Source organism: Drosophila virilis, chromosome 2 (assembly GCF_030788295.1).
Source record: "Drosophila virilis strain 15010-1051.87 chromosome 2, Dvir_AGI_RSII-ME, whole genome shotgun sequence".
In the NCBI taxonomy this organism is placed as follows: domain Eukaryota; kingdom Metazoa; phylum Arthropoda; class Insecta; order Diptera; family Drosophilidae; genus Drosophila; species Drosophila virilis.
In genome coordinates this window covers 25,347,504-25,375,475 of record NC_091544.1, presented here as the reverse complement: position 1 = coordinate 25,375,475, position 27,972 = coordinate 25,347,504, and the positions used below count along the sequence as shown (strand labels likewise).

General features: G+C 40.9%; 1 protein-coding gene across 1 annotated transcript; it reads right to left on the bottom strand.

Annotated features, from left to right (window-relative positions):
* Nucleotides 1-4: 4 nt before the first annotated feature.
* On the bottom strand, nucleotides 5-27,972 carry kibra (WW and C2 domain containing protein kibra). The gene is made up of 9 exons (XM_002055902.4): nucleotides 26,954-27,972; nucleotides 5,660-5,961; nucleotides 3,234-4,911; nucleotides 2,987-3,167; nucleotides 2,519-2,918; nucleotides 2,137-2,448; nucleotides 1,950-2,070; nucleotides 1,684-1,893; nucleotides 5-1,621 (listed from the first exon to the last, which is right to left on the bottom strand). Exons 1-9 carry the CDS (start codon nucleotides 27,181-27,183, stop codon nucleotides 1,225-1,227), a joined length of 3,831 nt encoding a protein of 1,276 aa, XP_002055938.1. The 5' UTR covers nucleotides 27,184-27,972; the 3' UTR covers nucleotides 5-1,224.

Sequence of the window (27,972 nt, the reverse complement as noted above, 5' to 3'; positions counted from 1 at the left end):
TCAGTTATGTCAGTAGAATTTTGTTGTTGTTTATTGCACAATTACAATATACATGTTCTCATTCATATAATTTATTATAGCTAAATTACTAACGTATATATATAAAAAATATGTGGGGCTCTCTTTCCGTTATTTATATTACTGAGTTCGCTAGCGGGGAAGGGGCGGTTGGTTTAAGGAACGGGGACGGGGCGCGGTTAGTGTTAACAAAACAACAGCGAAGCTTACAAAGAGCTGAGAAAGCAGTTACTAAAACTAACTTAGAATTACATTTAACTTAATAGTTTAGATTTTCATGTTTGTTTTGTTTTGATTTTCTCATCAAATTCATAGCTCCGGGGCAATAGTTTAACAATTTCAACAGGCGCGCTTTACATTAATTTTTTTCTTTTGTTGGGGAGCGGTCTTAGCTATGCCTATGCGGCGTATAGCGCTTAACTAATATGGTACATGGACTTTTTGTTTTTTTTTTCATAGGTTTTTTTTTTATAAAAAAAAATAGTAGAATTCGTTTCGAGCTTAACAAAAACGCAAGCTAATTAAACTAACAGATTGGAGTAGTGTATGCACTCATCCATTTCTGAGTAATGGGTATGTATATAATAAATATTTTTTTTTTTAATTTTTTAATTTTTATATGTTTTGTTGGTGTTTGGACTAAACTAATTAAAAATTTATCACTAGTCTCTATATGTATATATATATAAAAATATTCCTCTACATTCGTATAATTTGCTCAAGTCTTAAGAATACAGTTGGTTTTCAATATGAATTTGACAGTATCATAACGTGCAATGTGCGCGTTTAAAGGGGTGGATGGCGGGTTGGGTGGCCAAGTTTGTAAGACATTTGCTTTGCTCTTTTCGTACAGGGTTAATTTTTTGGGGATTGGGCAGGGTCAATTAGTACAAACTGACTATGGGTCTATACTAGTACTACAATTTATGCATTTAGGGCTAGTTAGTTCTATGCAGTTACAAATAATTATATCATTTCTTGCATATTTCGTGTTGCTGTTGTTGTTGTTGTTGTTGCTGCTGCTGTTGGTCTGCTCCAACTCTTTTTCTATAAGGCACAGATATTTGTTACATCAGTTTCATCTAGTTTCTCTTTTATACACATATAAATACTTTTCGCCTAATGCAAATAAATACCAAAAATAAAAATAATTACAAAATTATACAGCTCAGGTGGGAAGGGGCGTCGTCCAGCAGGTAGCGGGAACTACACCTCCACGCCGTAGTTGCGGTCGACGACATAGTCGTAGCGTTGCTGCTCTGGCTTGGCCTCATCGGCCAGTGGAGCTGCTACGGGAACGGAGACGGCCACAGGGATGGGTGCAGAAACAGGGGCTGGGTTAATGGCTGGGGTGAGGGTGGCAGCCAGTTTGGACAATGCGCCGTCTGTTGATCGATGGTGATGCTCACTGAGATTCTTATTTCTATTGCTGCTGGCCACCAGAGCCGTGTTAATGGCAATGGCTGTTTCAACCACATTGTCCTCCTCATCATCATTGTCGTCCTCTTCCTCTTCCTCGATGGCATCCGCATCGGGATGCATGAATTCGATGGGCAGCTCGGGCACGGACATGCCCTTGCGTGTAAAGAAGGAGATTTTCTCTCTGCAACAAACAATGGGCAAGATTAGCAGCTGGACACGCTTTGGTCAAATAATATAACTCACTTAAAGGAGACCAAATCGGGGGCGCCTTTGGGCACCTTGGTCTTGCGTAGCTTGTGTATTTCTTTGGTGGTCTTCATCAGCAGTTTCTGCAACAGTCGCTCCTCGGGGAACTTGGCGGGATCGGCACGTGCAACCAGACGCTGGAACTCTTCGTTCTCAATGGCCCAGGCCGCAATCAAAGGATCCTTGTTATCGCACGCCTTCTGAAGACTACAAGAGATGGAGAAGATAAGCAGGAGGAACGTTGTGCATTTCAAACTACTTACACTTCCTTGAGGTTCTGAAGCTTGGAGATTTGATCGTTGAGAAAGAAAAGCTTGCTGTGCTGTGCCTGTAGATCCAACTCCAAGTCCAAGCTAGTGCGTGGTATGTGATTATGATGCAGTTCTAAAAGCCAAATAGATAATTTAGTTAGATTCAAGTTACCAGAATGACGTTTTATGTTGGACTTACTTGTAACTGACTTGGTCGCTTTGGGTTGGAAGCGCAGCGAACGCCGCTCCACGGCGCCGCGATGGAAGGTATGTGGCGTTACGCCAAAGTGCATGGCCGAGTCCGAGTCGCTGCGATTGAGCCGACAATTATAACGATTCTTGCTGACTGCCGCCGAGGGCGTAAACGTTTGCGAACGCTTCACGGGCCTGTCGTCCAGCAGCTGCGATTGGCTGCGTAGCTTTTCTGGTGGAAAGGCGCAATCGGTGTTAGTTTCCTTATCGGCATACTCCTGCTTCATGTTCTCCAGGTAGGCGTCCAGCATGCAACCAGCTAATGGTGGGTTTACAAATTCGGCATAAATTAGAAATTCATGTGCTATTCGAAGAGTTCGACTACTTACAGTGCGTCAGGCCGAGTGTGCCGACCAGCTGCTGTTCATCCTCCTCCTCATCGTCGTCGTCATCATCGTCGCTGCACTGCTGCTCATTGTGGCGGACATGTTCGGGCAGCTCCTCGGCTATTTGCGCCTGCAGCTCCAAAGGCGGCGCCTGGTTGCGCGTTAGCGTTGAGGTTTGCGATGATGTTATTGTGGATTCATCCGAGGATTCTTCGCGATTGTTGGTGTTGCTGTTATTGTTGTTGCTGTTGCTGGCGGCAACAGCGGCAGCTGCTGCCGCTGCGCTAGTGGAGGGCAAATCCAATGATTCAAAGCTCGGTATAAACTTGGAACTGAGCACATTGTACCATTTGAGCGTGGAATCTTCCGGATTGAACTCGGCCATGCTTATCTGCACAGTGCCCTGAAAGAATCAAATCAAAGCAAGTATTAGAGCTTACTCTCTTATAATGCACAGCAGCTGCGACTTACAATTATCTCCTCCTTTTGTCCAGTCATGCTGACCACGGTCACCTGCAGGCTCTTGGTCAGCAGCTTGTCCAACGAGATGGGCACCGCGAAGGTGTCATTGAAGACGGGCTTCTGGAAGTCACTTAGCGCCTTGGTGCGTATGGAGGTCAGCGAATTGGGCAGCAAAGCGGCGCGCAAATAACTGCAAAAGGAGAAGATAGAAATGTGAGCAACGGCCATTGAATAGGATCTGATCGAGCAGACTTACACTTGCGAGTTGTCCGTGGTGGCTGTCCATAGAGCTGACAAATTATTGGCACGCTCTAGAGACACGACAAGTACACCTTCCTGCTTCAGATATTTCAGTCCAATCTGCACCTGGGCCAGTTCCTTACGCGGCAAGTGCGCACGGGATGCCTCAAAGACGCCAGAATCACCGGCAACAGACTCATTGCTTACAGCTGCCGAAACGGAACGCGTATTCGAGGTGGAAGAGGAACGACTCAGCATCTCTTGTGGCAGATCTAGCAGAGAGGGCTTCTCTGAGATGGGCGATAGCGGACCGTTCAGATTGAGCGGTGAGCCGAGGTTCAGCTTTTGTAGTTTTGCCTCTAGCATCATGCAGTCCAGCACTGTGGAGTCCAGGTCATAAGGATGAGCACGCACAGCAGCCAATGCCAACGGGATGGCAGGTGGAGCTGCGTAGGCGGGCGGCGCGGGTATCGTGGGCAGAGCGGGCAACGCATTGGCATATGTTGGCTCCTCTTTGAGCTTGGCCTGTGCCTGCGGCTGATCGGCAACCGCATTGTATTTCATGGGCGAGGCAGGCGGCGTTTCCATTGAGAGGCTACTGCGCGGCGACAGTGAGACCTCCGAGGATGCCAACGGCTGCGTCTGTTGCTGCTGCTGCAGGGCTGGGTGCACGGGTGGCAGTCGCTGATGCTGCTGGAATAGGCGCTGCGAGCGTCGTTGCAGATCCACCACATCAATGGGCGATTCGCCCACGGCAAAGGGATCTATGTAAATGTCCGTAAAGCTGAGCGCGCTCTTACTGCTCGCAGTAGAGAGGGATCCCAGGCTGCTGCCGCTGCTTATGGAGAAGGTGCTCTCCGAGGAGAATGACTTGAGGCGCTCCTCTAGCAGTTTGGTGGACTTCAGGGCCTCTTGCAGCTTGTCCAGCAACAGTTGTTTCTCCTCGTGGAAGCGCAGACGATTCGCTATGCATGTGTTGGTCGCCTCGTACGCCTCCTTCAGATCCTCCTCCAGCTTGTGGCGCGTCTGTTGTATGACCTGTTTCTCCTCGGCGCTGCGCGACTTTAGCGAAATGCTGTTTAGGTCGTTGAGCAGCTTCTCCTTCTCCTGTATAAGCAGAATGCGATCCTTGTCCGACTCAAGTTGACCCGGCTCAATGCGCTCCACATGATCCGCCAGCTGCTGTTGCAGTTTCTTGATGTGCTTGCGCCACTCTGCATATTGTAGCTTCGTCTTGGCCATCTCCGCGAAGCGTGCTCCGCCATTCAGATGCTCCCCGGCGCCGCACAGGTCCGTTTGGCTGGCCACGCATACGCGATCAAAGGGTGAGGCGGCACTCATTAGCTCGGCATTCTCCTCATTGATTTGCTGGCGGCTCAGCTCGTTCTTGATCTGCACCAGACTGCGCATCAGTTCCTCGCGCACCTTCTCGCCGGAGACAAGGGACTTGTGCACCTTGAGCATCTCCTCGCGTATCGCTTGAACCTCGGCAATGTCGTAGCAGCCGTTCTTGCGCGCATTGATCTTCTCGCCCACGGAATAGAGCGTGTTCATGCCCCGCTCCGTGTAGGATATATCATTGGTAATGTGAGTCAGCTCCTGTTTCAGTTGACGCACGCGCTCACGCGCCAGCATCAGATCGGCACGCAACAGTTCCGGATCGTGTCGGCTCATAGAGCTAGACGACGAGCATACTGCAAATGGGAGGAAGAGAGAAGCGGGTAAGTAATGGTTGTTGATAGTTTAAAAATACTCTACATTATTCGGTATCTTTCAAGCTGATCAGTTTATTATCGAAGTCTATTCTACTATCAACTCAGGTGGCCTATCTAGAGCACACTACAAGGAGATTTAGGTGAAGAGAGAAGCGGTTAAGTATTCCAGCAGAATTATTTATGTTGAAAGCATATTACAAACAGATGGACATAAGAGAAGCGGCTAAGTCTTTTATATTAATGTCTTTCAATGGATTAAAAACTAATCAGTTAAGGTTTCTTCTTTAACTTATTACAGATTTGTTTTGTGAGGAGCATATTCTATATATATTTGGACACATTATGTACAGGGAGAGAAGCGTGTAAGAAGTTAACTGTAATGCCCTGATATCACCCCCAAATGGTGTTCAGTTAATTGGAGGCTATCTGGTAATTGCTGTACATGAAAATTGAGGGAGAATCGGGTAAGTACTCTACTTTTAAACCTCCCATCGAAATCAATTCAATAGATAGAAGATTAAGTAGGCTGTCTTATCTGGACGCATGTCAAAAATAAAAGAGGGTGTTTATAAGCTGACAAGAATGCGGCTATCATTAAGCAATAATTGTGAAATCTCTTATCGCCGTCGTTTGACAGAAACATTAAAAAAAAGAAAAACAAAAGGAAATCGGTTAGCCCTCGTGATAGTCGGCCTATGGAGAAATATGTTGTATTGTGTATACTTACAGCTGCTGCGACTGGCCGCCAGTTTGTTAAGGTGATTGTATTCCTCTTGGGCAAGATTGAGACGCTGCTGTTTGACATCGTACATCTCGCGTTTGTTCTCCAGTTGATCCTGTGCCGCGGACAAGTAGTCGCTGAGCATTTGCTCCTGTACGCTCTTCCACTCCTGGCGTGGATCCTCCAGCTGTGTGCTCTGCGCTATGTGGTTGATATAGTAGCGTCCAATATTCGAGTCGTACGCCTCCTCCCAGCCCACGGGCAGCTCATCGCCCACACAATCCTCAAAAGATTGCGGTTTTGTGTAGCTGCAAGAGGAATCAAAACAGATGCAGGTTAGCCATGTAGCCAGTGGTACGTGTATCTGGTTTTGACCCAAGCATATTTAGCTTATCAGCTTGTTTGCATAGAGACAACAAATCGCTAATGAATTTCCGTCGAGCAGATTTTGGTTAGTTTAGTTTTTTTTTAGCCCTATCTTAGATGTATCGTAACCTGTTTACTGTCTCTGTTCCCACGCCAGCTAATTGGAAGCGTTTCTCTTGGGCCCATTCGATAAGATTAGCGACAACTTTGTCTGGTATTTCCTGTGTTTGTGCATTTTATTTTTTTTTTTTTTTTCGGTAAAAGTGGGCAAAAAAAATATATACAGACACACTTCTTAGATTCTCAAATATTTACCATGCAGCATTAGCACTTGCCTAATGGAAAGTCTTCTCACTGCAGCGTTTGTTGTTGCCATCCAATGTGCCCGTAACCCCTTACCATCCCTATGCCATATGCTTTTGCCATATGTCTAATCTTATCGAGGTCGCAATTTTCCCGCTGCGGCAAAAGAGCTAATGACGATGACGTTGTCGTTGTTGTTATTGTTGTTGTTGTTGTTGTTATTGTCATTGGCTGTTGTCGTCGCTGCGGCTGAGCTTTTTACTTCTTATTTTTGTTCGGGTATTTGTTTGCGAAATTCAATTTCAATATCAGCGCAGACAACAACATTTTCGCATTCCAATGATAATTACTAATCTTCATAAATTAATTGCTCCAATAGGTACACACACACACACACACATTCGCTGTAGTATACACTCTGATAATGGGCTTCAATTGAAAAAAAATATTTGTTGTTTTCCTTAAGGCTGGCATATTTATATGATTTGTTAATTAATCATTGCTGTGGAATTCACGCGGCCATTTAAAGAGCAGCGCGCAAAAGGCGGCCCCGCGCGATAATAAAATGTGCGCCATATGCGCCACACACACGCACACACACACACACACACACACATATCGAGTTGTACATGTGTATGTTTATAGAGCATCTGTAGAGTCGTTGTACAACATGGGCTCAACAGTCCGACAGTTGCGCATTAAATAGGAATTTTCCAAGAATAAAACTTGTTTGACGCAGTAGCTGCAGCTAAGCGATTATGCGCCATAAACAAAAGTATCTGTGAGTTTGCGAATGTATCTCAGCTAGGGTTTTGCCTTAAAAGAAGCAACAATTTTTGCACATCAAGATATGTAAGCAATTGAAGCATTGATGAACATAACAAGTTTACAATAATTTAAAACTCTAAGAAGCTTGTATTTAAATCAAGTACAAGTGTGCTTAAAGACATTCTCGACTCCAGACATTTTTAAATACAGAAGTTCTCTAATAAAAGACTTAATGCAGAAACGTAAGAAATACAAATTTGTTGTTAGACTCATTTTAAAGCCTAATCCAAGCAGACATTTTTAATTGTTGTTAATCAATTAGAAGTAAAGAAAACAAAACTTGTGGAATTATATTTCGGCCATAATGAATAGAGTTTTTCTCCGAGTGTAGCTATATAGTTTGCTGACTAAGCAACAGATCGTGTGTCGCACATTCGACCCAGCTAAACAATCTTCAAATTCAAAGTCTGAAATAGAGATTCTTTAATTAAGCTGAGTTTCAGTTTGTCGATCAGTGTGGAAATATGTATTTATTTAAATTACTCTAATGAATCAGCGAATTCCATTCGCCTGTTTAATTTATGATCAGCTGATCATTAATAGCCGCAGCCAGTTGTGACGTATCTGAAGGGGACGACGTGCACTTGGTCAGGGACGCAAAAGCAAAACCGATTTGCTGTGGGCTTCTGGCGATAAGCAATCATTAAAATTGCATGTGTTTCACAAGGGTTCGATTTGCGTTTAAATAAAGAACAAATGGCATACAAAATGTGTGCCATATAAAAGTGCTTTGTTTAGATACAATAAAAAATCGGTCAGACGGATGGAGGGGGGATTATATAGCAGCTTGTGCAAACAGCAAAAAGTGCAGCCGTAAATAAATAAACATAAACACACTGACAAAATGTAGCCAAAGACATGTTCCAATCTCGGAACAGAGTCCAAGTCTGAGACTGACACACAAAACGATCTGGCGATCGACAGAACCTGACAGCGATGTCAACAAAGCACCCAGAGAGGAAGAGAAAACAGTGTGAGAGGGGGGCAAAGGGAGCGTGAGGGTTTCATAATAAAAAAAGCGACGAGCTCTTTTTTCATTTATTTATTTTCATTGGCTTTTCCACGTTAGGCAATGGCACACAGTTGATATCTGCTTGAATTACGATCGCTCATTTGTTTATTTTGCATGCGAGCTAACTGTGCAAATAAACATAACGATCGTCCAACTGAGACATCAATATCACGTACAGCCCTAAAGAGTATATATATCTATATATATATAGAGAAATATACATATGTATATTGACTGATATATATTGAATTGTTAACTAAATTCGAATGCTTGGGGAACTCATCTGCTGATCAGCTGAGCAGAGAGTATTTGATTATATATGTATTTATATATTTTATTCAATGTAATTTGTGTTCTCGTTTCATAGAAACATCGTTTGTGAATTCCAGCAATAAATTGGTAATCAACTATGATTTAAACTAAATTTAAGAATAAACGTTTTTCTTCGAGTGCACACGATTGGTTGTGAAATTTGAATAGTTTGCAAGTTATTTCGATTTCTGTTTCATAAACTCAATTGAGGTTTGCACAGGTGGCAGCAGAGCGTGCGGCAAACGCAGCTGGCAATAAAAAAATGTTACAAAAAATATAAGAAGAAAAGTTGCCATTTAATCAGCTTCAATGGGCGAAGTGCATGCAAATTTGGATGGGTTTCCATTAGCGCTTGAATTGGATTCACATTTGACCTCAGCGAGACCTGAGCAAATCAAAAATCAATGAATTGTGACGCGTGGTACGTGGTGTGTGGGGCGTTGCATGTATTGGCATCAAGTAATAGGGCTTCTTCTCAAGCCTCTTGACAACGAACTAACGAGCGACCCGTTGGCGTTGGCCTTTTAACAGTTGTTGGCTTAAGTAACTGGCTAACTGGCTAACAGGCGACCACTGAATGGTTAAATTGCCACAGCCCACATTAAACGTGGCGTTCGGCTCAAGAAAACTGCATAAATTAAATAATTATAAACAAAATATTTATGGCGCAGAGCGTCGTTGTATAAATTCGCGCTTTATTCAACAACAGAAAGAAAAAAAATATAGGTACACAAAAACAAGTTTCAGGCCAACAAAATATTTCAGCATGAATTTCGTTGTCACAATAGCGACAGCAACAACAACTATACAACTACAGTGAGGCATGGCTGAGCATGGCTGGCCAGCCAAGTGGTCATTGATGGTGAGGACAACAACAACTTTAACAACATGTTGTCATTAGGCAGCACTTAAATGAAATGCACACACGCACACACCAAAATGTACAACTACATATATGCAGATAGAGATACAGATACAGATACAGATACAGATACACGCACGCAGCATAGATACATTTGTTTAAACAAAATTATTTAACTGTTTACGACGCGTTTTATGCTAATTGGCCCGCTCATAAAACGTATTTCTTCCGAAGATTCTTTGCATATATATATATATATGTATAGTATTCATTTTCTAAGTGACTATTTTTGGCTTTATGTAAATGTTTTATACAAGTTTTGCATTTTCAAGTCTAGCTTACGGCTCGTGGAAACTTTTGTTTTCGGCAGCCTTGTGACAGAAAACATATTAAAGACGCCACAAAATTCTATTCTCTTTTATCTGTTCTAATAGTCGATCATTAATTCAGTTAAAGAATTTCCAATCGGCCTGGCCCGAACATCATTTACCAATTCAAATTCAATCAGGCATCACAGACAAAAACAGCAACAGGTAAAAAATAACAGTTGAAGCCGGTTTTCGAGCAATTTCGTACACATCTTTGGTCAACACAAACATTGGACTTGGAGTAGTTTTTTTTTCTTTGTGGGGCATCGAGTTATCTATCATCTATATGGATGTCGCTTGGGCTTAACCAAATCACGTAGTCACTGTCAAGTTCTGCTCTAATTGTTAACTCTATTTCTACGCTTGTTTTGTTTTTAACGGAACTGAGATAATAAACCATACGCTCTTCTATAAAGTACACACGCAAACACACACTTGGAACGCGACAAAGACAACGATTTCCGGTTAATATAAAAGTATAAATAAATATATATATATGTACACATAAACGACAATCACATGGCCCACTTGGCCGCAGCGCAGCTCGAAGATTAGAACAACATCAACAACAACTACAACAGCAGATTTTTATGCAAAAATCACAGCACACACATATCTACATAAACATTAAAGTCAATTTATCAGGCAGTCAATCGAACATCACCTTGACATACCTACATGTATTTATAGGTACGGGCCCCGAGTAAATATAAACAAAACAGTTGACGCAATTGTCTGAGTTTACGGCATAAGATATTACGTTATGGTCGTTAGGCATACGTAATATCGTATGATCGTCACCTGCTAAGATAACTAGGAAAATCAACGTATTAGAACATAACTATTGAAATGCACGATAAGTGTATTATTCATTGTGTAGAAGATCAAATATATGAAAAGTGTGCGTCATTTGTGGACATTTGCTCGACAATTGACAGGAATGTCATGACAGCCACAAAATCTTGGAATGCGAAGTTGATATGGGAAACTCCAAATTATCATGTGCCTGAGTTGAATAAAAGATCACGGAAAACAAAGATGGAAAAAATAAAACTTTTTGTAACTTATTTTTGAACAAAACTTACTACTCCATTTAATTGCCGTTTTAAGAAAATATCGGAAATCGACGGATAGGTAAGAATATAGCGTAAACAGAAAATGTCCGCTTGAGATACAAGATCTGAGATTATGAAATTGCTTTCAGATAATATATATCTAATGATGATCATTTTGAATGAGCTCTTATCGATATTCTCAAATTTAAAGCTTTAGATAAAAATGAAACGTTTAAATTAAGCATTAGATTTGATTAAAATATTTCTACACAAAGGTTGAATTGTACAATTTATTTGTACTTTCGCTAGATTTAAGTGTATTAAAACCTGAGCACATTTCTAAGATCGCACTTTCGATATCTATGCATAACTTCTAAAGAGTAGTTTTCTGCAGCAACATCAACTGAGATTATATAAAATGAGACTGTGACACACATAAATTAAATGAAATGGAATCTAGAGCAGAAATAAATGTTTTTTGTATTATTATCACATGTTTTTGCTGCTGGTTACTTGACTTGCTTTGGGTTGGGCTGGGATCGTTTCAGTTGACTCGGTCGCTTATCAGATACGCGTATAGAAATATTTAAGAGCTTAATCAAATTAAGCTATAAAGGTCGTACGTCGTTTTTATCTTATCGCCCAGCTGGTTGTTGTCGACTTTGTGTTGATGTGTAAGCATATCATAAATAAAAGAAGAAAAAAAAATGTGGAAAATAATATAACCCGGTATTGCTCTATGATTACTTTTTGTAGCTTGTTTCAAGTGTCGTTCACATTGAAATATTTCTCGCTTGCAGCCATTTTACTTGCTGTTGCCTCGAGCTGTGGCAAATTAAAAAGATATTAACTGCATTTCCTGTGCCTCATGACTGTCTATCACACTTTAACTTCCTTCCGGCGCACTTTTCTATAATTTTCCAACGCGGAGGGTCGCTGGTGGAGCTGATAAAAACGGAAACGAAAACGTCGCACTTCAAGCAATTTGGTGTGGAGCTTATCAAATGCATTTTACGAGCCGGCTCTATGCATATTTTTTATTAATTATTTCACAGAGTGCCTCAAAGTCAATGAACTGCGCATGCGTCAAAGCTATATTTTTCTTCAGCTTTTTTATGTGTTATACGTCTACAGACCTTCTCCTCGGAGATAAGCCTAAGGCATTTTCTGGCTATACTTTATCAACTATTAAGGTATTCCACAATCTTCTAAAAAGCATATACGTATATGGGAAGGAACACAGAGTGTTAGGTAGCGATATCTATAATATTTTTGTGGCTTTCTTTTAGAGACCCGATATCTACAGTTCGTAAGTGGGTGTCAATTACAGCGCTGAGGCGCTGGCAGAGGCACAGAGAAATATGTGTGAGCATAATTCGACCAGAGGCAGTGTATCGGCCAGTCTTGGAGCCATTTAAACAGCGTGGGCCGATGACATTAGTCACAGAGACGCTGGGAACTACATGGAAGACCCACTTATAGAGGCCCACAGACGAGTGACAGCTGGTAATAGCCAAGTTTTGTTGCTGTGGCCGCAGTCTTCGGCGCATTTAGCGCTCATTTCGAAATCACAAAATGTCTACCATAAATTCCAAAGTGAACAATTGAAATAAATTTTTGCGCAATGCGCAATGCCAACTGCATACAAATTAACTATTAAAAAATTCATAGAATTTATACACAGCCACACACACACACACACAGCAAACAAACATATGTGCGGAACAACAAAAGCGCCTACTTGGGGCAAGAATTCAACTCGCCCCACTCCCTTTTTGTGGCTCATGGCAAGAGCAAAGCAAAATAAACTTAAATTGAAATTTATGATATTTTATGACTTGTTGACGGGCATTATTTCGTTTTCTTTTCTTTTGTTATTGTTTTTGTGATTTTGGTTTAGATTCGGAAAAGCGTTTGTTTACTTTCAGCAGGCACTGTTCGAAATTCCAAAAACTTGCACAGCAAATGGCAGAAATAGCAAAAATAAGATATATGGTGAATTACCCAGAAAATGCCAATGAAATCTGAGGCTGCCTGTGGCCGAAATACCCTGGATCTATTAGCACTCTTAAGAGGGAGTATTGTTTATTAAAAACATGAAAACTTCAGATAAAAGTCAACCCTCGACAAAAAGATAAAATAGAAAAAATATGGTAGTGTTGCAAGTGGTAAATACAATCAGAAAGTCTTATGCTAGAATGAAGCCTAATGTCAATTCAACCTTTTCATTATTTATGTACAGGGTATTGCTTGTCGTGGACAGCTACCAAGTTATGCGGGCCAATAGACAAGGTGAACATTCTGATCGTCATTCGCTGTGCCATTGATCGATGAGCGCTTTGACGTCTTTGGATTCACATGTACACTTGTATATGTATGTATATGTACATATGTAAGTACGTGAATGCCCCCATGCATATGCTAATATGGACGACCATTTCTCAGAGGATGTAGGTATTTGCCAATATTTCACTGTAACAAGCATACGAAATTGCTTTTGAAATGCTTCTTCATACAAACTGCTGATGTTGTTGCTCGCTTTTGGGAAATATGCATACGGTATTCGGTACGTCAACAAAAATTCGAGGTATGCGCATTATAAAGCTTTAAATTCGACACGACAACTCGGAAACATTTTCGTGTCGTTCGAGACGCCCACATGGAACATGCCAAGGCACAAACACACACATGCCCAAATATTTCACACAAAATTCCTGCTAAATACTATACACATATGAACATTTAGCTGCTCTATAAAGAAACCTTGACAACGTCAAGAGCAAATAAAAAAAAGACAACAAACAAGTGCAAAGTTTGCTTTAAACATCTTGGCCTGCAAAGTGTCCACCTGTGCAGTTTATTTTCGCTGGCATTAGCCGATTCCCGGAATTCTTGAAGTAGCTGCAAATGGTTGCCACTAGCTAACAAGTCTCCAGATACATTAAGAGGTAAAAGATGTTTTTGTAAAAATTATGTGCAGGCTGTAGATAAATTTGTCCAATAGTATTTGCTGCGATCTTTGGCTTACATTAATCTACATATTTAATATCTGTTCTATAGCTCTATAGTCGTGTTATGTATCTCCAGATACATTTAACGGTAATATAGAATTGTACATAATGATAAGCAACCTATCAACTTTGGGTAGTGCGATCGTTCGCCTGAATTCGCCTGCTACTTGCATTTCAGAGTCCGTAGTTTAGTTTGCATGGAGTAAGTGTAATCTTTTTTTGAGAAAGATACTTCTGTTATGTCCAGTTAGCGCGATATTCTCTTTGCTTAAGATACATTTCGACCCAATAGATACTTGATACTAAATGATATGCAGTCTCGTTGATGTGATCGTGGGCCAGCCCGCTTCTAGCTCTATACTATAAGGTCTATAGTTCCCATCAGCATAACTATTGCCATTACCATAGCCATCATCGTTGTCGTCGTCGACGTCGTCGTCGTTGTCGTTGTTGTACTCTGTCATTAACAAAACAACTGTTGCGACCTTCACATACCAGAGCAGCCAAGCGACTGTGAGCCAAGCGAGCAGCCGAGCAGTTGAGCAGTTGAGCAGTCGAGTAGCTGAGCAGCAGCGCGCATGTGCACATACGTATGTAGATACTTATATATATACATATGTATACAAGCTTACAAACATATCATACACATGTGCATATATGTATGTATATATACATATATATATATATCGCATATTGAAATAATAATAAGGCGAAAAATCCAACTGAGAAACGTGAATGCGAATGCGAAACGCGAAATGACGACGACGACGCGACGTCAAAGTCTCAGACAGCAGTCGACAGCAGAAATTTGTTATATACTATATAGACTTGTATCTGTATCTGTAGCTGTAGCTGTATCTGCTGCTTGTATCTGATAGAATGTGCTCGTAATAATGCGCGAGTGCGCCGCAAAAGGGGAAGTTGCATTGTAAATATGACGAACGCTTTAAGTTGAGCTGGGGGCGCATTCCTCGCATAAGGTCGAGCGTATAACTGGGGAGGAGAGCACTATATTCACACACACACACACACACACACACACACACACACAAGCTGTGAGTTAGCTGGAAGCAAGTCTTAGTTTATTTAACTTATTTTCTTGCTGGGAATCCGGCCATGGGTAACGTCTGACAAAAAAAAAATAATAAAATGGGGAAAAAATTATAATTTCTTTGCAATTTCATTGTAAAATTCCAAAAGGAAGCGAATAAATATTTCTTTGGAATCGTATTAAATACAATTTTTTTGCATTTGCCATCTGAAAATATGCACAATTTGGGATTCGTTTATTTATTTTTTTTTTTATGTTGAACTTGTTTTCGCATTTAAAAATGTCTGTTAGCTAAATGCGATTTCATAATTTACAGCTGCCAATAAGAAATATTTAACAAATATATATTTCCACATTTCTGCAGCTAGACAATTTGATATATTGTTCGTAAATACGCTCACAAGTGCATAAAATTTAGAAAATACCCCCGTTTGCGAAATGAAGAGCACAAAATTCGCCCGCATGTGCATAGAATATTGAATTTATTTATAGACGTTGATCTGTTTGGAAATTCTCAGCGAGAAAGCGAAAAAAAAGAAGAAGAAATCAACAACAACAAAATTTAACCAATTATTTTATTTTATTTTATTTCATTTTTTTTTTGGGGGGTATTTTTCTGTGATATTGTGTGCGCACACTTTGTAGACAGTTTGGCAATTCGCATCACGGCCAAAATTATTTCAAAAATTTATTCATTAATTTCGGCTCACATATGCGTATAGTATATAAACATATTTTATTTTTGCTTTACATGCCAACGAGCTACAACCACAACAACAATACAATGGGCTTGAAAATACTTTTCGACAACTACAAAAAAATGCCAACAAGAATGAAAGCTGCTGACCAGAAAAAAATAAAAAGAAGAAAAATGCCGCATGTCAAATGGGCCAATTAACATTTCTGTTATTTGCTGCTTTTGTTTTCAATGTGGTTGTTGTTATTTTTGTGTTTTTTTTTTTCGTGTCTTTTGTTTATAAATAACGAAAAATGTTTTTGTTTAAGTTTTGCTGTATTTGTTATTGTTGTTGTTATTGTTGTTGCATGCAAAAATATTTGTGCGCTGTTATTTTTAACGCCAGGTCATAAATAAATAAATTATGCATGCATTTTGATAGCCCTCATGTTGCTTTTGCCTTGCGACCGCTTTCGGCAGCTAAGCTCGACGCATTCTTCTCTAATATTCTAATATTTTTTCTATATAAATATACATACATGAATGTGGCCGCAATAAAAATTCCTCCCGAAAAGAAAATTACAAGATTATTGTTTTCAATGTTTGCTAAAGATAAACAACAGCAAATATTGAAAAGAATATATATATATATATATAGACAGGCGGCGGAGAACGTGGAAGATTTCCAATTTTATGGTCAACGCTCGTGACATTTTAAGGAATTTACAACAAACTAGTTGTTATGTGGCCAGAACCAATTGATTTGAATACATATTTTAGCGTTCTCCAGCTGAATACGAATATCTTATTAAAAGTAGATGAGTTTGATACAGCAGCGATAAGGCTAGGCAGAGCTTGAACTAGAGATCACATGGCAACAGCCCCACAGCAAGAATCTAAGAAATATTTATGTAATTTTAGTTGCAATATAAGAGATACATTCAGATACATTCTACAAAACGCTTGAAAATTAAAATTACAATAGACACTCCATGGGGTCTGCGTACAATTATCAGATACATGTTGAAGTATCTATTAGAACAACACACAATTCAAATGGAAGTAATACATTTAGGAAAAGATGTGTAGTCTTAATGACATTTGAATGTATCTTACATTTTCGATATACATTCAAGCAGCTAATTGAGCTATGCATGCTGCAGCTTTTGTTGGGCATAGTTGTTGTTGTTCAACGAGCAAAAATGCACGACAAATGAGACAAAATATTTCTAATCAGCAGCAGATGTACTCGCTGCAAACACATAGTTACATACACATGTGTCCACATGTAGGGTTATGTGTGTGTGTGTGTGTGCGTGTGTACGCGATCATTTACTCCAAAGCAAACAAATAAACAAACGCACAAACATACATAAATAACTATAACTCGTTGCAGTTGCAGCAGCAGCAGCAGCAGCAGCGACTGTTGCTGTTCCCTCCAGCAAAGCAACTCACACAGTTACTGAAACACACAAACACACACACGCGCACGCCAGCAGCAACTACGTCGCGCCGACTGCGCAGCGGCAGCGGCTCAGGAATGCGGTTTTGACAAGTTCTTCTAAAATTGTACGAGCAACTTTGCTATTTACGCTATGAAACGACGACAACAACAACAGCAGCAACAACAACAGCGGCACCAACGAAGAGAGCGGCAACGAACGAGTGTGCGAAGGAGCGCGGAAGGCAAAACAAGCAAGAATGCAGTACACTTTAGGGGATACTGAATAGCTAGCATACCCTGCAAATAGGTGTTGACTTAAACAATAAAGAATAACGAATAAAAAATAATTAATTGTTTGACTACGTACATAAACATATTTACTGTGGTTAATATTGAAGTTCAGCATGTGGAGAGAGTATTTTAAACAATTTATATTAAGTATTATATTATTATTGGCAGTATTTGTTTACACATCTTACAATGTGCAGCAACTATATGGCCCATTGTCAGCCTTTGAGTGCAGGGTATTTAAGCGAGCGGCTAGCAGTGGGAGCGGGCACACGGCATGGCGTTAAAGACGCAAACGGAGAGCAAAGAGGCAACAACAACAACAACAACGGCAGCAACTGTTGAACTGTTGTTGTTGTTGTTGTTGCTGTTGTAAAATATTTCAAAGTTGCAGTGAACTCGCAGCAAGCGCGGCACCAATTGAATGCAATTTGTGCGCCTGTATGTGTGTGTGCGCGCGTGTGTGTGGATGCATTTATTGAAGCAATGCGCGCATTGCCTTAAATGCCAACTTACTACTATTTCTGCTGCCATACTACGCTACGCCCAGCTTTTTAGTTCTTATTTATGTATGTATGCAGCCTTTGTATGTTTGTATTTAGCAAGCTGCACACGAGTTGCAACTGGCAGCGGTATACGGGGGAGATAGTCAGACAGACAGAGATAGATAGAGAGAGGGGGGAGGGGGACAAGCCGCGGAGTTGCTTTGACATGAATGTCAGCTTTGCGCATTTAAGCAGTTTAATCAACATTTTTTTTTTTATTTCTTTTTCTTTTTATATTCGTTTTTATGCTGCTGTCTTCTAAGACGCGGCTGCCAGCAGAGAGAACCGGAGCCGGTTTGTTGGCCATTTCATGCATGCAGCTAGGCCCCCCCGCCCCAGCCGTCTCTTCCAGCCCGTACACTAGACATGGCATGGCATTCTATGTGCTGCACTTGAGTGCAAGTATCTGTAACTGCAGCTATAGCTAGCTGATGCCGCATGTATCTTTCTGTCTATATATGTTCTCTACATGCATGTGTGTGTGTGTGTGTGCTGTCGTCGTTGTCGCTGTCGTTGACTGCAGCACGTCGCGTATTCTATGCAACGTTCAAATGTGATTGCACTTTTCTCAACTTTGCACCAAAAATACAAAAAAATAACATGACCAGTTGGCGCTGTTTTGGGGCTGAAAGTGTTGCGCGTTGATGCTGACCTACAAACCAATAAATTCCAGCTCAAGTATCTGTGGAATGCAACCGAAAAGAAGAAGCAGAGAGGAAGCTGAAAGCTGCAAAAGAAAGAACAAGCAGCAGATCGCGCACAAAATGAATTATGCTTCGCTGTGCTAAACATTTTGACAGCGGATTGGGCAAAGCCAAAGATTCAACTGCTGCTACAGATACAGATACAGATACAAAATACAGCTATAGCTTTTTGGGGCATTCGAGGAATGCAGGCGAGAGACGACCTCTGTCTGGTTTTGCCTTATCACTTCATTAGGCCATAAATTCGACAACAAAGCATGAGCACAGAAAGCAGCATGAAAAATTCCACAGCGCGTGTTTTCTTCCTCTTCTGTTAATTTCATGCATTTTTTTATTGAGTAGCAGCATCAGACAGATACACAGTTACAGCAGCAGATACATTGTGGCAGAGTTCTGCCTGAAGCTGCTGCTGCGTCTGCTCCGCCTCCGCCTTCGCCACCGTCATGTTAATTATGCAGCATGCGCTGCATGCATCCACAAGATACAGATACAAATACGAATACAAATACGAATACGAATACGAATACGTAAACGCGTGCGCAGAGCCATAAGCCTACACTTCATTCTCCAGTCTCGCCCAGATACGAACTTAAGAATATGTTACGCGCACTCAAATGGCATTCGGAAAGTGCTACTGAAAAAATAATACAAAAGATTCGTGCGTCCAACAAAAGAAACACAACGAGATAAACGTGATGGAGCAGAGGAGACGAGGGTAGCTGAGCTGAGCTGAGCTGAGCAGCATGCAGACTGTATCTTTTGGAATGTCTTTAAGCTGTTGTTGCCTGCACTTCCTCCTCTCCAGCTGCAGCTCCATTTTCGTCTCCATTTCAGCTGCTGACTGCGGCATTGCCCGGCTCTTTGGTGATCGCATCTCATAAAGTGAGCTTCGGGCTTGGACTCTGGCAACAGCTGATTACAGCGAACGGCAGCGCCTGATTAGGGCAATTAATTGCCAGCGATTGGAATGCGCAGCGCACCCGATCCCACCCCACCTCCATCTCCACCTTCGCCAAACTAAGGCAATGGCATGCCAAGCAGATCTGCAACACATGGCGCACATGCCAATTGTGGCTTGGTATGTTATGGTAAGGTATGTGACTTGGGTTTTGGATTTGGGTTTGGCTCAAGGAGATAGGCTCGCTGCACAGATAGGAACATTAGATCAAGTTAAAAGAAATATTGAAATAGTAATTGCTCTCTCTGGTAAAGAATTCATTTTAAATTATTTAAGGAATTTTATAATATTTTTAAAGAAAATCTTATCTTATGCTGTGCCAGTTAATACCCTCAATGTGCTTCAATATCAGGAAATGCTCGGGCATATGCCTATATGCCTGCATATATTTTAAGTCTCTGGTTACATATATTTTGGGTCTGTCTGTCTCCTTCCGCTTGGAAAACAAACAACAACAACAACAACAACAAAAATGCCATAGCAACTGCAACAGGCATAAACAATGCAAAAGTATCTCACAGCAATTTATCTTGAGTATGCACATTCCTGCGCATGTTTCGTTTCATTTCACTTGAGTTTTTTTTTTTTTGCCCCTCTTTTGTTGTTGTTGCTTGGTTTCTTTGCTTTATTATTTTTCATTTCATTGCATGCATGGAAAATTGCTACCTTTGCAGGCCAAGCTGCGGGCATACAAACGCATATATCACGATCACTCAAGAGCCCAGCTCAGCACATGGCAAGGCCCAAAATGTCGACGAATGCAAAAAAGAAAATAAATAAATAAAAAGCAAGGAGCAGTTATATAAGGAATGCCGAAGTTGAAATACCCTTATAAAATATTTCTATTTCGAGCGAAAGCTATATTATATGCTGGTTCGATCTGTTCAACTGTTGCCTGCTGCTCAAATACAGATCTTTATATTAAATCCTAGATGCATTCTCCTCCTTATCGCTATAAACCTCATGACGCACCTCTAATACCCTGTGCGAGGGCATAAGTTGGTAGAGAATCGCCTGCGGAACGCGCAGTTTAAACAGCTCGAAATCCAATCCACAGCCACAGCTAGAAACACAGAGACAGAGTCCGAATCAGACTCCGGCTCAGGAGACAGCGCCTCCGTTGGAGCCTTAGCTTGAGGAGACGGGACCCATGGCCCCTGCAAAAAGGGGCAACTTAATTTTCTGCTCACGTTTGCAGTTTTGCAGTGCGAGGCGAGTGAAAAATTGGCCAGCTGCGGGAATGACAGCTGAATTATTATAAATCGATATGGCTAGAATACTGCTAGTGCCCACTGTAAAGAGATCGAAGCGATCAGGCAGCAATATTTGCTTTCAGCTGGGAACGGAGCTGCTTTTCAAGGGTAATGCCACGGCGAGCGGCTCTTAATTAGCACATGTTGAAAAGGAAATCATTATGCCTGATAAAAATCACAAGTGTTGATTGCCACAAGTGAGGATAAGGAGGACGCTGCGAGGGGGCAGGAGAGCCAGACGGGGTGGGATGGGGCAAGTCGGTAGTCAGCAACAAGTGCGAGAGAGTTGACAGGAAAAACTCACAGATCGAAAACACAGATCGCAGTTGGCTTGTTGGCAGTTCGCAGCTTGCAACTGGCAACTTGCAGCTTGCAACTTGCAACTGGAAGCGAAAGAAGACAAAAAAAAAGACAGCCGCTAAAATGGGCAAAACATGCAGCGCGACTAGCAGCGCACTTATGTATCTGCCAGCTACATTATGTATCTTCTATCCATGCATGTGGCATGGGGCATGTCGCTGCCCGTTGCACGTTGCACGTTGCACATTGCAAGTGCAAAGAAAATATTTTTTGACGCTTTAGGCCGCTGCAAACTAGAAAATGTTGTTGCTGTTGCTGCTCCTCCTGCTGCTGGCGACGTCGCGCGTTGCATTCATGCGCGTAATCAAATTGTAATCACGGCTTGGACGAGGGCAGGCAACAGCAACAGCAGCAACAACAACTGCAACTGCAACAGCAGCTTTTTCTTCTTGTTGTTGTTGTTGTTGTTGTTAAGTGGAAATACTTGTTGCACAAATGCAATGCGGGCTGCCGCTGCCGCTGCTGCTGCTGCTGTGTATCAGCAACTGTACAGTGAAGCCCCGTGAAATGCAACTGCAAAATTGGAGCTTAACAAAACTTCAATTCACATTTCATATAAAAGGCATGTATAGGGTATAATCGCGCAGATTTTTAAATAAATAAAATAATAATAAATACAAGCACAATTTAAATAATTAATATGAAAAGAATTATTAAAAATTAAACCTTTTGAGAATGCATTCAAGGGTATTTCTCTTTCGGTGTTTGCAACAGAAAGTTTTACTTTTTTCTTGACTCTGTTGTTGCAATTGCTGTTGTTGTTGTTGTTGTTGTTGCAATTGCCTTGTGCAATTTATTAAATGAAAAATGCCGTTTTGCAGCTTTCCAAGTTGCATTGCCTGCATGTTTCTCTCTTCCTCCCTCTCCCTCTCTCTCTCTCTAGCTCTCTTTCTCTCGCACTGCTCGTGTGTGTGTGTGAATTGGCTCTGGCATCTTTTGCAGCAACCAAATTGAATTTTATGCAAATTTTACTGTTTCTGCTCTGGCAAGAAAAAAAGTTGTAAAAAAATCGCCACGTCTAATGCATAATGGCACGCATGCTCCACACACACTCGCACACTCGCACACACACACACATAGCTGTGGCATTTAGCGGTTTTTATGCAATTGCCAACGTTGCGCCAAGAATTAGAACGCTCCATTTGAGATACAGATACGCATATCGGTCAGATAATTGACGTTAGCTCTGCTGCATTGCCCCCCCCCCCCTTACCCAACCCTCCTCTCTTCACACCCCTTAAACAAATGACCGCTGGCCGCTGGCGCCACTGCGTTCGACTTTTATCATAGTTAACCAGCGGCCGCTTTCGCTAGGCCCATTTTGGCGGCGTAGTCAATAACGATTTTTATGTAAAACAAACGAGTTCGAGCTCGAATCCGAATCCGAATTCGAATCGACTATCATAACCGGTAGCCGTGTTGTTGGGGTTGTTGTATTGACTGCTGTTACAATGGATCCCCTGATAATATGTAAACCCTCAATCAACAGATTTCAGCTAGGCTAAAAGCTGATCCATGGGCTCATATGGATGACTGATGATGGCAGCTTTTGAAGTTTCATAGTTTGTTAATGTTTTCTATTTCTATGTTTTCACAATGATCGATGAAACTGTCGACAGACTGTCACCAGACGAACCAAAAAGACGAAGCAAGATCCATGCTTTACAGTTCATTCGAAATATATATATGTATGTAGGAAAAAATTCCACTGTGCCGCTGGGTTGGGGCAAACAATTGGCCGAAACTGGCCAAAAACGTTATTAGCATGGCCAACAGCGACGCTGACGCAGGCGTCTTTGACTTTTTGTTTATAAAAAAATGAAAAAAAAAAAAAAAAACGAATTAAAGAAAAAGAAAAAAACAAAACTAAAAAAAAAACGCCCGTTGAAAAGTTGTACAGACAAGTGAAATACACAAGTATTTCAATACACTAAGTTAGAGTTAATCGACTTGGCTGAAATGTTGGTAACACCTAAAAAAGATCTTCATATACATAATTTACACATAACATCATTTTTCTCTAGACGCTCGTATTTGTCAGTTGGACTTGGTCACATTTGACAAAACTAAAATCAAAAATACAATAATTTGTAAATTGAATTGATTGATCGATCGAAATATCTACTCAATATTCATCCAGGTGCCTACATATTTTCAAAGGTATCCCCAGTTCGGGCTTGCTTATCGCCGTGCTGGGATTTCTGTTCGCCCCGAATGGGCCCCGAGGCCTGGCTCGCTTCGCCTCATGGTATAAATTTATTTATGGCTTATTGGAATTTTTGCGCGCTACCGGCAGCAATTTTTAAAATTCAATAACAGCTCGTATGCCGGCAGAGCGAGATAGCACTAGTGTGTGTTAGAAAGACGGCGGACACAGCCATAGAGAGCGAGAGAGAGAGAGAGAGAGAGAGATAGCGCAAGATGGGACGATATACAGTATGTCAATAAAGTGTTTTGACTAACGAAAAAAAACTAATTTTTTGGGTTTAGTTGAAAATAAATGTACCTAAAAGTGAGAATTTTTTTTCAATTCTAATTTATTTCGATTCTATATTTTTCCTAGAACTTAATGGCAAAAAGAATTGTTAAATAACATTACCCAAACATTTTATAAAATTAAAAAACTAAAAACATTCAAATTTTATGCTGTCAATAAAGTGTTTTTACACGAAACTTTATTACTAAATAACAATGTTAAAAAAACAGGAATATTTTTTTTTAATACTTTGTGTGGCTGCCATTAGCGTCACATACAGCCTGCAATCGCCGTTTCATTGAAACAATAAGGTTTTGTATGTATGTTTCTGGAATCTTCTGCCATTCTTCCAGTACAGCAGCTTTTAAATCAGTTTTTGATTTTGGACTCCGCTTTGCGACTTTTTTTTTCAAATATGACCACACATTTTCTATTGGATTCATATCTGGACTTTGTGGTGGAGTGTCTAACACCTTTCCACAGTTGTACAACAGCCAAACTCTTACCATATGAGCTTTATGCTTCGGGTCATTGTCCTGGTAAAATTTAAAAATTGGCTTATTGTCCTCATAGAATCCAAATTTCTGTGCACTACTGACGAGATGTGTCTGTAAAATGCTCAGATATTGTCTAGCATCCATGGTATTCTCAATGAAGGTCAAATCTCCTACACCCTTGCTCGAAATACACCCCCACACCATCACTGATAGTTTTCCGAATTTAACGGTTGGAATAATATTGCGGTTTTCCAACGCTGTTAGTGGCTTTCTCCAGACTCTGGATGGCCCATCGTTGTAGAATAGCATCATCTTGCTTTCGTCACAGAATATGACGTTACTCCAAAAATCGTTCGAACTATTTACATGGACTTGAGCGAACGATAGCCGCTTCAAAATATTCGCCGCCGATAGTAGAGGTTTTTTCCTGGCAACTCGTGATGTGTAGTCATTGGAATTCAGTAATTTTCGGACAGTTTCATGTGACACATCAACACCACTTTCTTCCTTGAACTCCTGAGCAATATCCCTAAGCGAAATTTGTGGATTTTTCTCAATTTTTCTCAGAATTTTTCGCTTATCTCTGTCAGAAATTTTGCAGGGTCGACCACATACTGGCTTTGCCTCTAGCCTATCTTCCTTATTGGCTCTGTTTAATATGTTGTATATCGTTGCTTTTGATAAATTAAACATATCAGCCAGTTCCGAGACTTGACGTCCCATCTGATGGTTATAATACACCAGCTGAGCGACTTCAAAAGTTGTTCTTTTTCCTGGCATTTTATTTTTCATAAAATTAAAGCAAAACGTTATAAATTGCAATAGAAAATGACAAGAAAAGTCGAAGACACAAGAGAAGCCAAAACGCATGGGCCCAAATCTAACGGGATCACCCAAAAGAGAACGGCAAAACAATTTACCGTAGCTGTAAAAACACTTTATTGACAGCATAAAATGTGAATGTTTTTAGTTTTTTAATTTTATAAAATGTTTGGGTAATGTTATTTAACAATTCTTTTTGCCATTAAGTTCTAGGAGAAATATAGAATCGAAATAAATTATAATTGAAAAAAAATTCTCACTTTTAGGTACATTTATTTTCAACTAAACCCAAAAAATTAGTTTTTTTTTGTTAGTAAAAACACTTTATTGACATACTGTAATTGTGGCAAAAATATGCGAAACGTGCAAAATGCCAATAAATGAAAGCAAAAAAAAAAAGCATACAATAAATACTTGATGGAACCACACACATATTTGTTGGGGGGAATTTTTGTGGGGAAAATATAACGTTCGTTTTGTGGTCAGTTTTACTGGATAATAAAGATCCATTAAATGGAGAAGTGAGGGAATGAAATATCCCGTTGGCACAGAAATTTGGTATTTTCAAGGACTTTTGCCACTGGAAATCGCGCCACATACTCATCAGCTAATCTCGTTCTTATTCCAAATGAAATCTTGGCCATTTTCCACTTGGCACATGTTTATATATGTATTAATGTATATGTATCTGTGTGTATGTGAATATATCGAGCTGATGCATAACCCTAACAAATGCGCAGATGTTTCATTTCATTTCTCAAGCAAAAACGTATAGCAACAAAACAGCGAAAACAAAAATTCCACAACGCTTTCGGTTTGTTTAATTCAGTGAAACATTTTGAACAATGTCCATGCGATTTGAAACAAACAAAGGGAATGTTTGTGTTAATTGAAAGCGTGAAGCACAGCTACAGACACACGGTCAGACACACACACAGACACACACACACACGCACACATACACATGCATAGAGCAAAAGAATTTGAGAAATCAATTATTTCGAAACTGCAAAATTCCTACATACATTTGCAATTGTTTATGGTAAAAAGATAGCAAAGCAAGCGAGCGGGAGAGCGAGAGCGAGAGCACCAGCTGGAGAGAGGGCACAGCAAAAAAATGTGAGCGAACGTCGAGGCGAAACGGCAAATGGCTAAATGCTCATGGGGCCAACTAAAATGTATCTATGGCCTGATGTGAACGTCGCTAGCAGCGCCGCACCCCGCCACTCCACTTCTCCATTCTACACACCATGCGATCAGACAACTGTGCCTATTGCAGCGCACACACGCTCTCTCTCTCTCTCTTGCTCTCTCTGTCTCTCTCCCTCACTGTGGTTCAGTTTGTATGTGTGCGTGTGACATACACTCTACACACACAACTCTACACATTACGTATGAGGGATTTTTAGTTTTGCTTGCCTTTTATTTTGTTTTACGTCGTTTTTTTTTCTTTTTTTTTTTTGCGGATCATTCGGTGAGCTTTATTTAACTTTTGCTCTCTCTCAGCTTGGCCCCACGCCCCGGTGCCCCCTTCACTGCCCAGCCCCTGCCGCCGCGCCTTGTTGTCTGTGCTGTCGCCGTCGCTCGCTGTGCCGTTCGCCTTGCTGTACATTTTTTTTGCCTGTTTTTTTTTTTTATTTTTTGTTTTACATTTCAGTTTTTGTTTGTTGCCGTTGCTTCAGTTGAGTTCAGTTATACTTGGAGTCTTAATCATCGCATTGGAATGTTTACATGCTCAAACTTATTTCTTTTTGTTTCTGAGTTGATTTTTTTTCGTTCGCCCTGTTAAAATATGTAATTTATTTCGCTTTTATTGTAGTCTGCTTGCTGTTGCGGTTGCAGCTGCCGCGGTGCCTCTGACTTCTTGCCGCATTCCAATGCACACACACACACACTCACACACACGCAAATACGCACGCACACACATGCGCTGGCAGATGCGCAACGCACCTTTTCTTTCCGGTTGGAGCTTGAATTTATATGGGTTTTTTTTGTTTTGTTTTAAAAGGCTTCCTTGACAAGACGTCTCTATAAACTACATACATATACATGTGTGTGTGTGTGTTTGCGTGTATGTATGTATATATATTATTCTGATGGAATTCTTACCGATCTCTGGGATCCAGCCATGTGGTCTTTTTGTTGATATGATCTATGTAGTAGGTCTTGCCGTCAAAATCCCTGGCAATGTCCCAGCCCTCCGGCAGGGGGAATTCGCTGTGCTGTCCAGGCTGCTGTTGATGATGATGATGCAGATGATGATGATGATGATGTGGATGTGGTTGTGGATGCTGTCGCGGCTGCTGCTGCTGCTGTTGCTGCTGCTGTTGATTCGACATTTTGGCACAAAAAAAAAAAACTTGTCTGTCACTTGGCGCGCGTTTTTTTCTTCTCTTTTTATTTTGGCTTTTCGGTTTCTCTTGTTTATGCTATTTGTATTACTTTGCCTTGTGCAATGTACTACATATATACAACAACATACTTCCACGGACGCGATGCACGATAAGCGAGCGTAGTTCGCTCAGCGAATGGTAGAGAGAGAGAGAGAGAGAGGCAGCTAGCAAGGCGCGGGCGCGCGCTCTCAATTATTTATTTACTTTTTTTTCATAGCTGCATTCCATTCCAGCACACACACACACACACACACACACACTAGCCCGCGTACGCACACACAAGTCACACAAACGCAGACAAAAACTCTCGCGCACGACGCGCCATACGATCACTTTGTTGTTGTATGTATAGTTGTCGATGCTGCTGCTGCTGCTGTTGTTGTTGTTGTTGTTGTTGTTGCTGCTGCTGCTTCTTCTTCATTCACAAGTCACACAAAACTGACTGCAATCGAAATGTTGTTTTTACTTGTTTGCTAGTAATGCTAGTAATTAAAATTAATTAAAAAATAATCCAGCGTTTGTTTATTTTTCGAGTTTGAAACGCGGCAGCAACCGTACCGATAAATATCAATTAAAACGTTTGACGAGTATATTATTGCTTGGGTTTCTTATAATAACTTATTACGGACACATCATTTTCTTAACAATGCGCCTAGTTTCGATTATTTCTTGCATTTAAACTGATATACTATTTAGGCGACCGCAGAACCAACCGCACACTTCAACAACACATTC

Excerpts from the sequence above, each read along its gene's own strand:
- kibra (XM_002055902.4), bottom strand. The coding sequence starts at position 27,183 with ATGTCGAATCAACAGCAGCAGCAACAGCAGCAGCAGCAGCCGCGACAG. Across the intron at positions 5,962-26,953 it reads TGGCTGGATCCCAGAGATCG|CTACACAAAACCGCAATCTT; the intron begins GTAAGAATTCCA and ends TTCCTCTTGCAG. Across the intron at positions 4,912-5,659 it reads GGCGGCCAGTCGCAGCAGCT|TATGCTCGTCGTCTAGCTCT; the intron begins GTAAGTATACAC and ends TCCCATTTGCAG.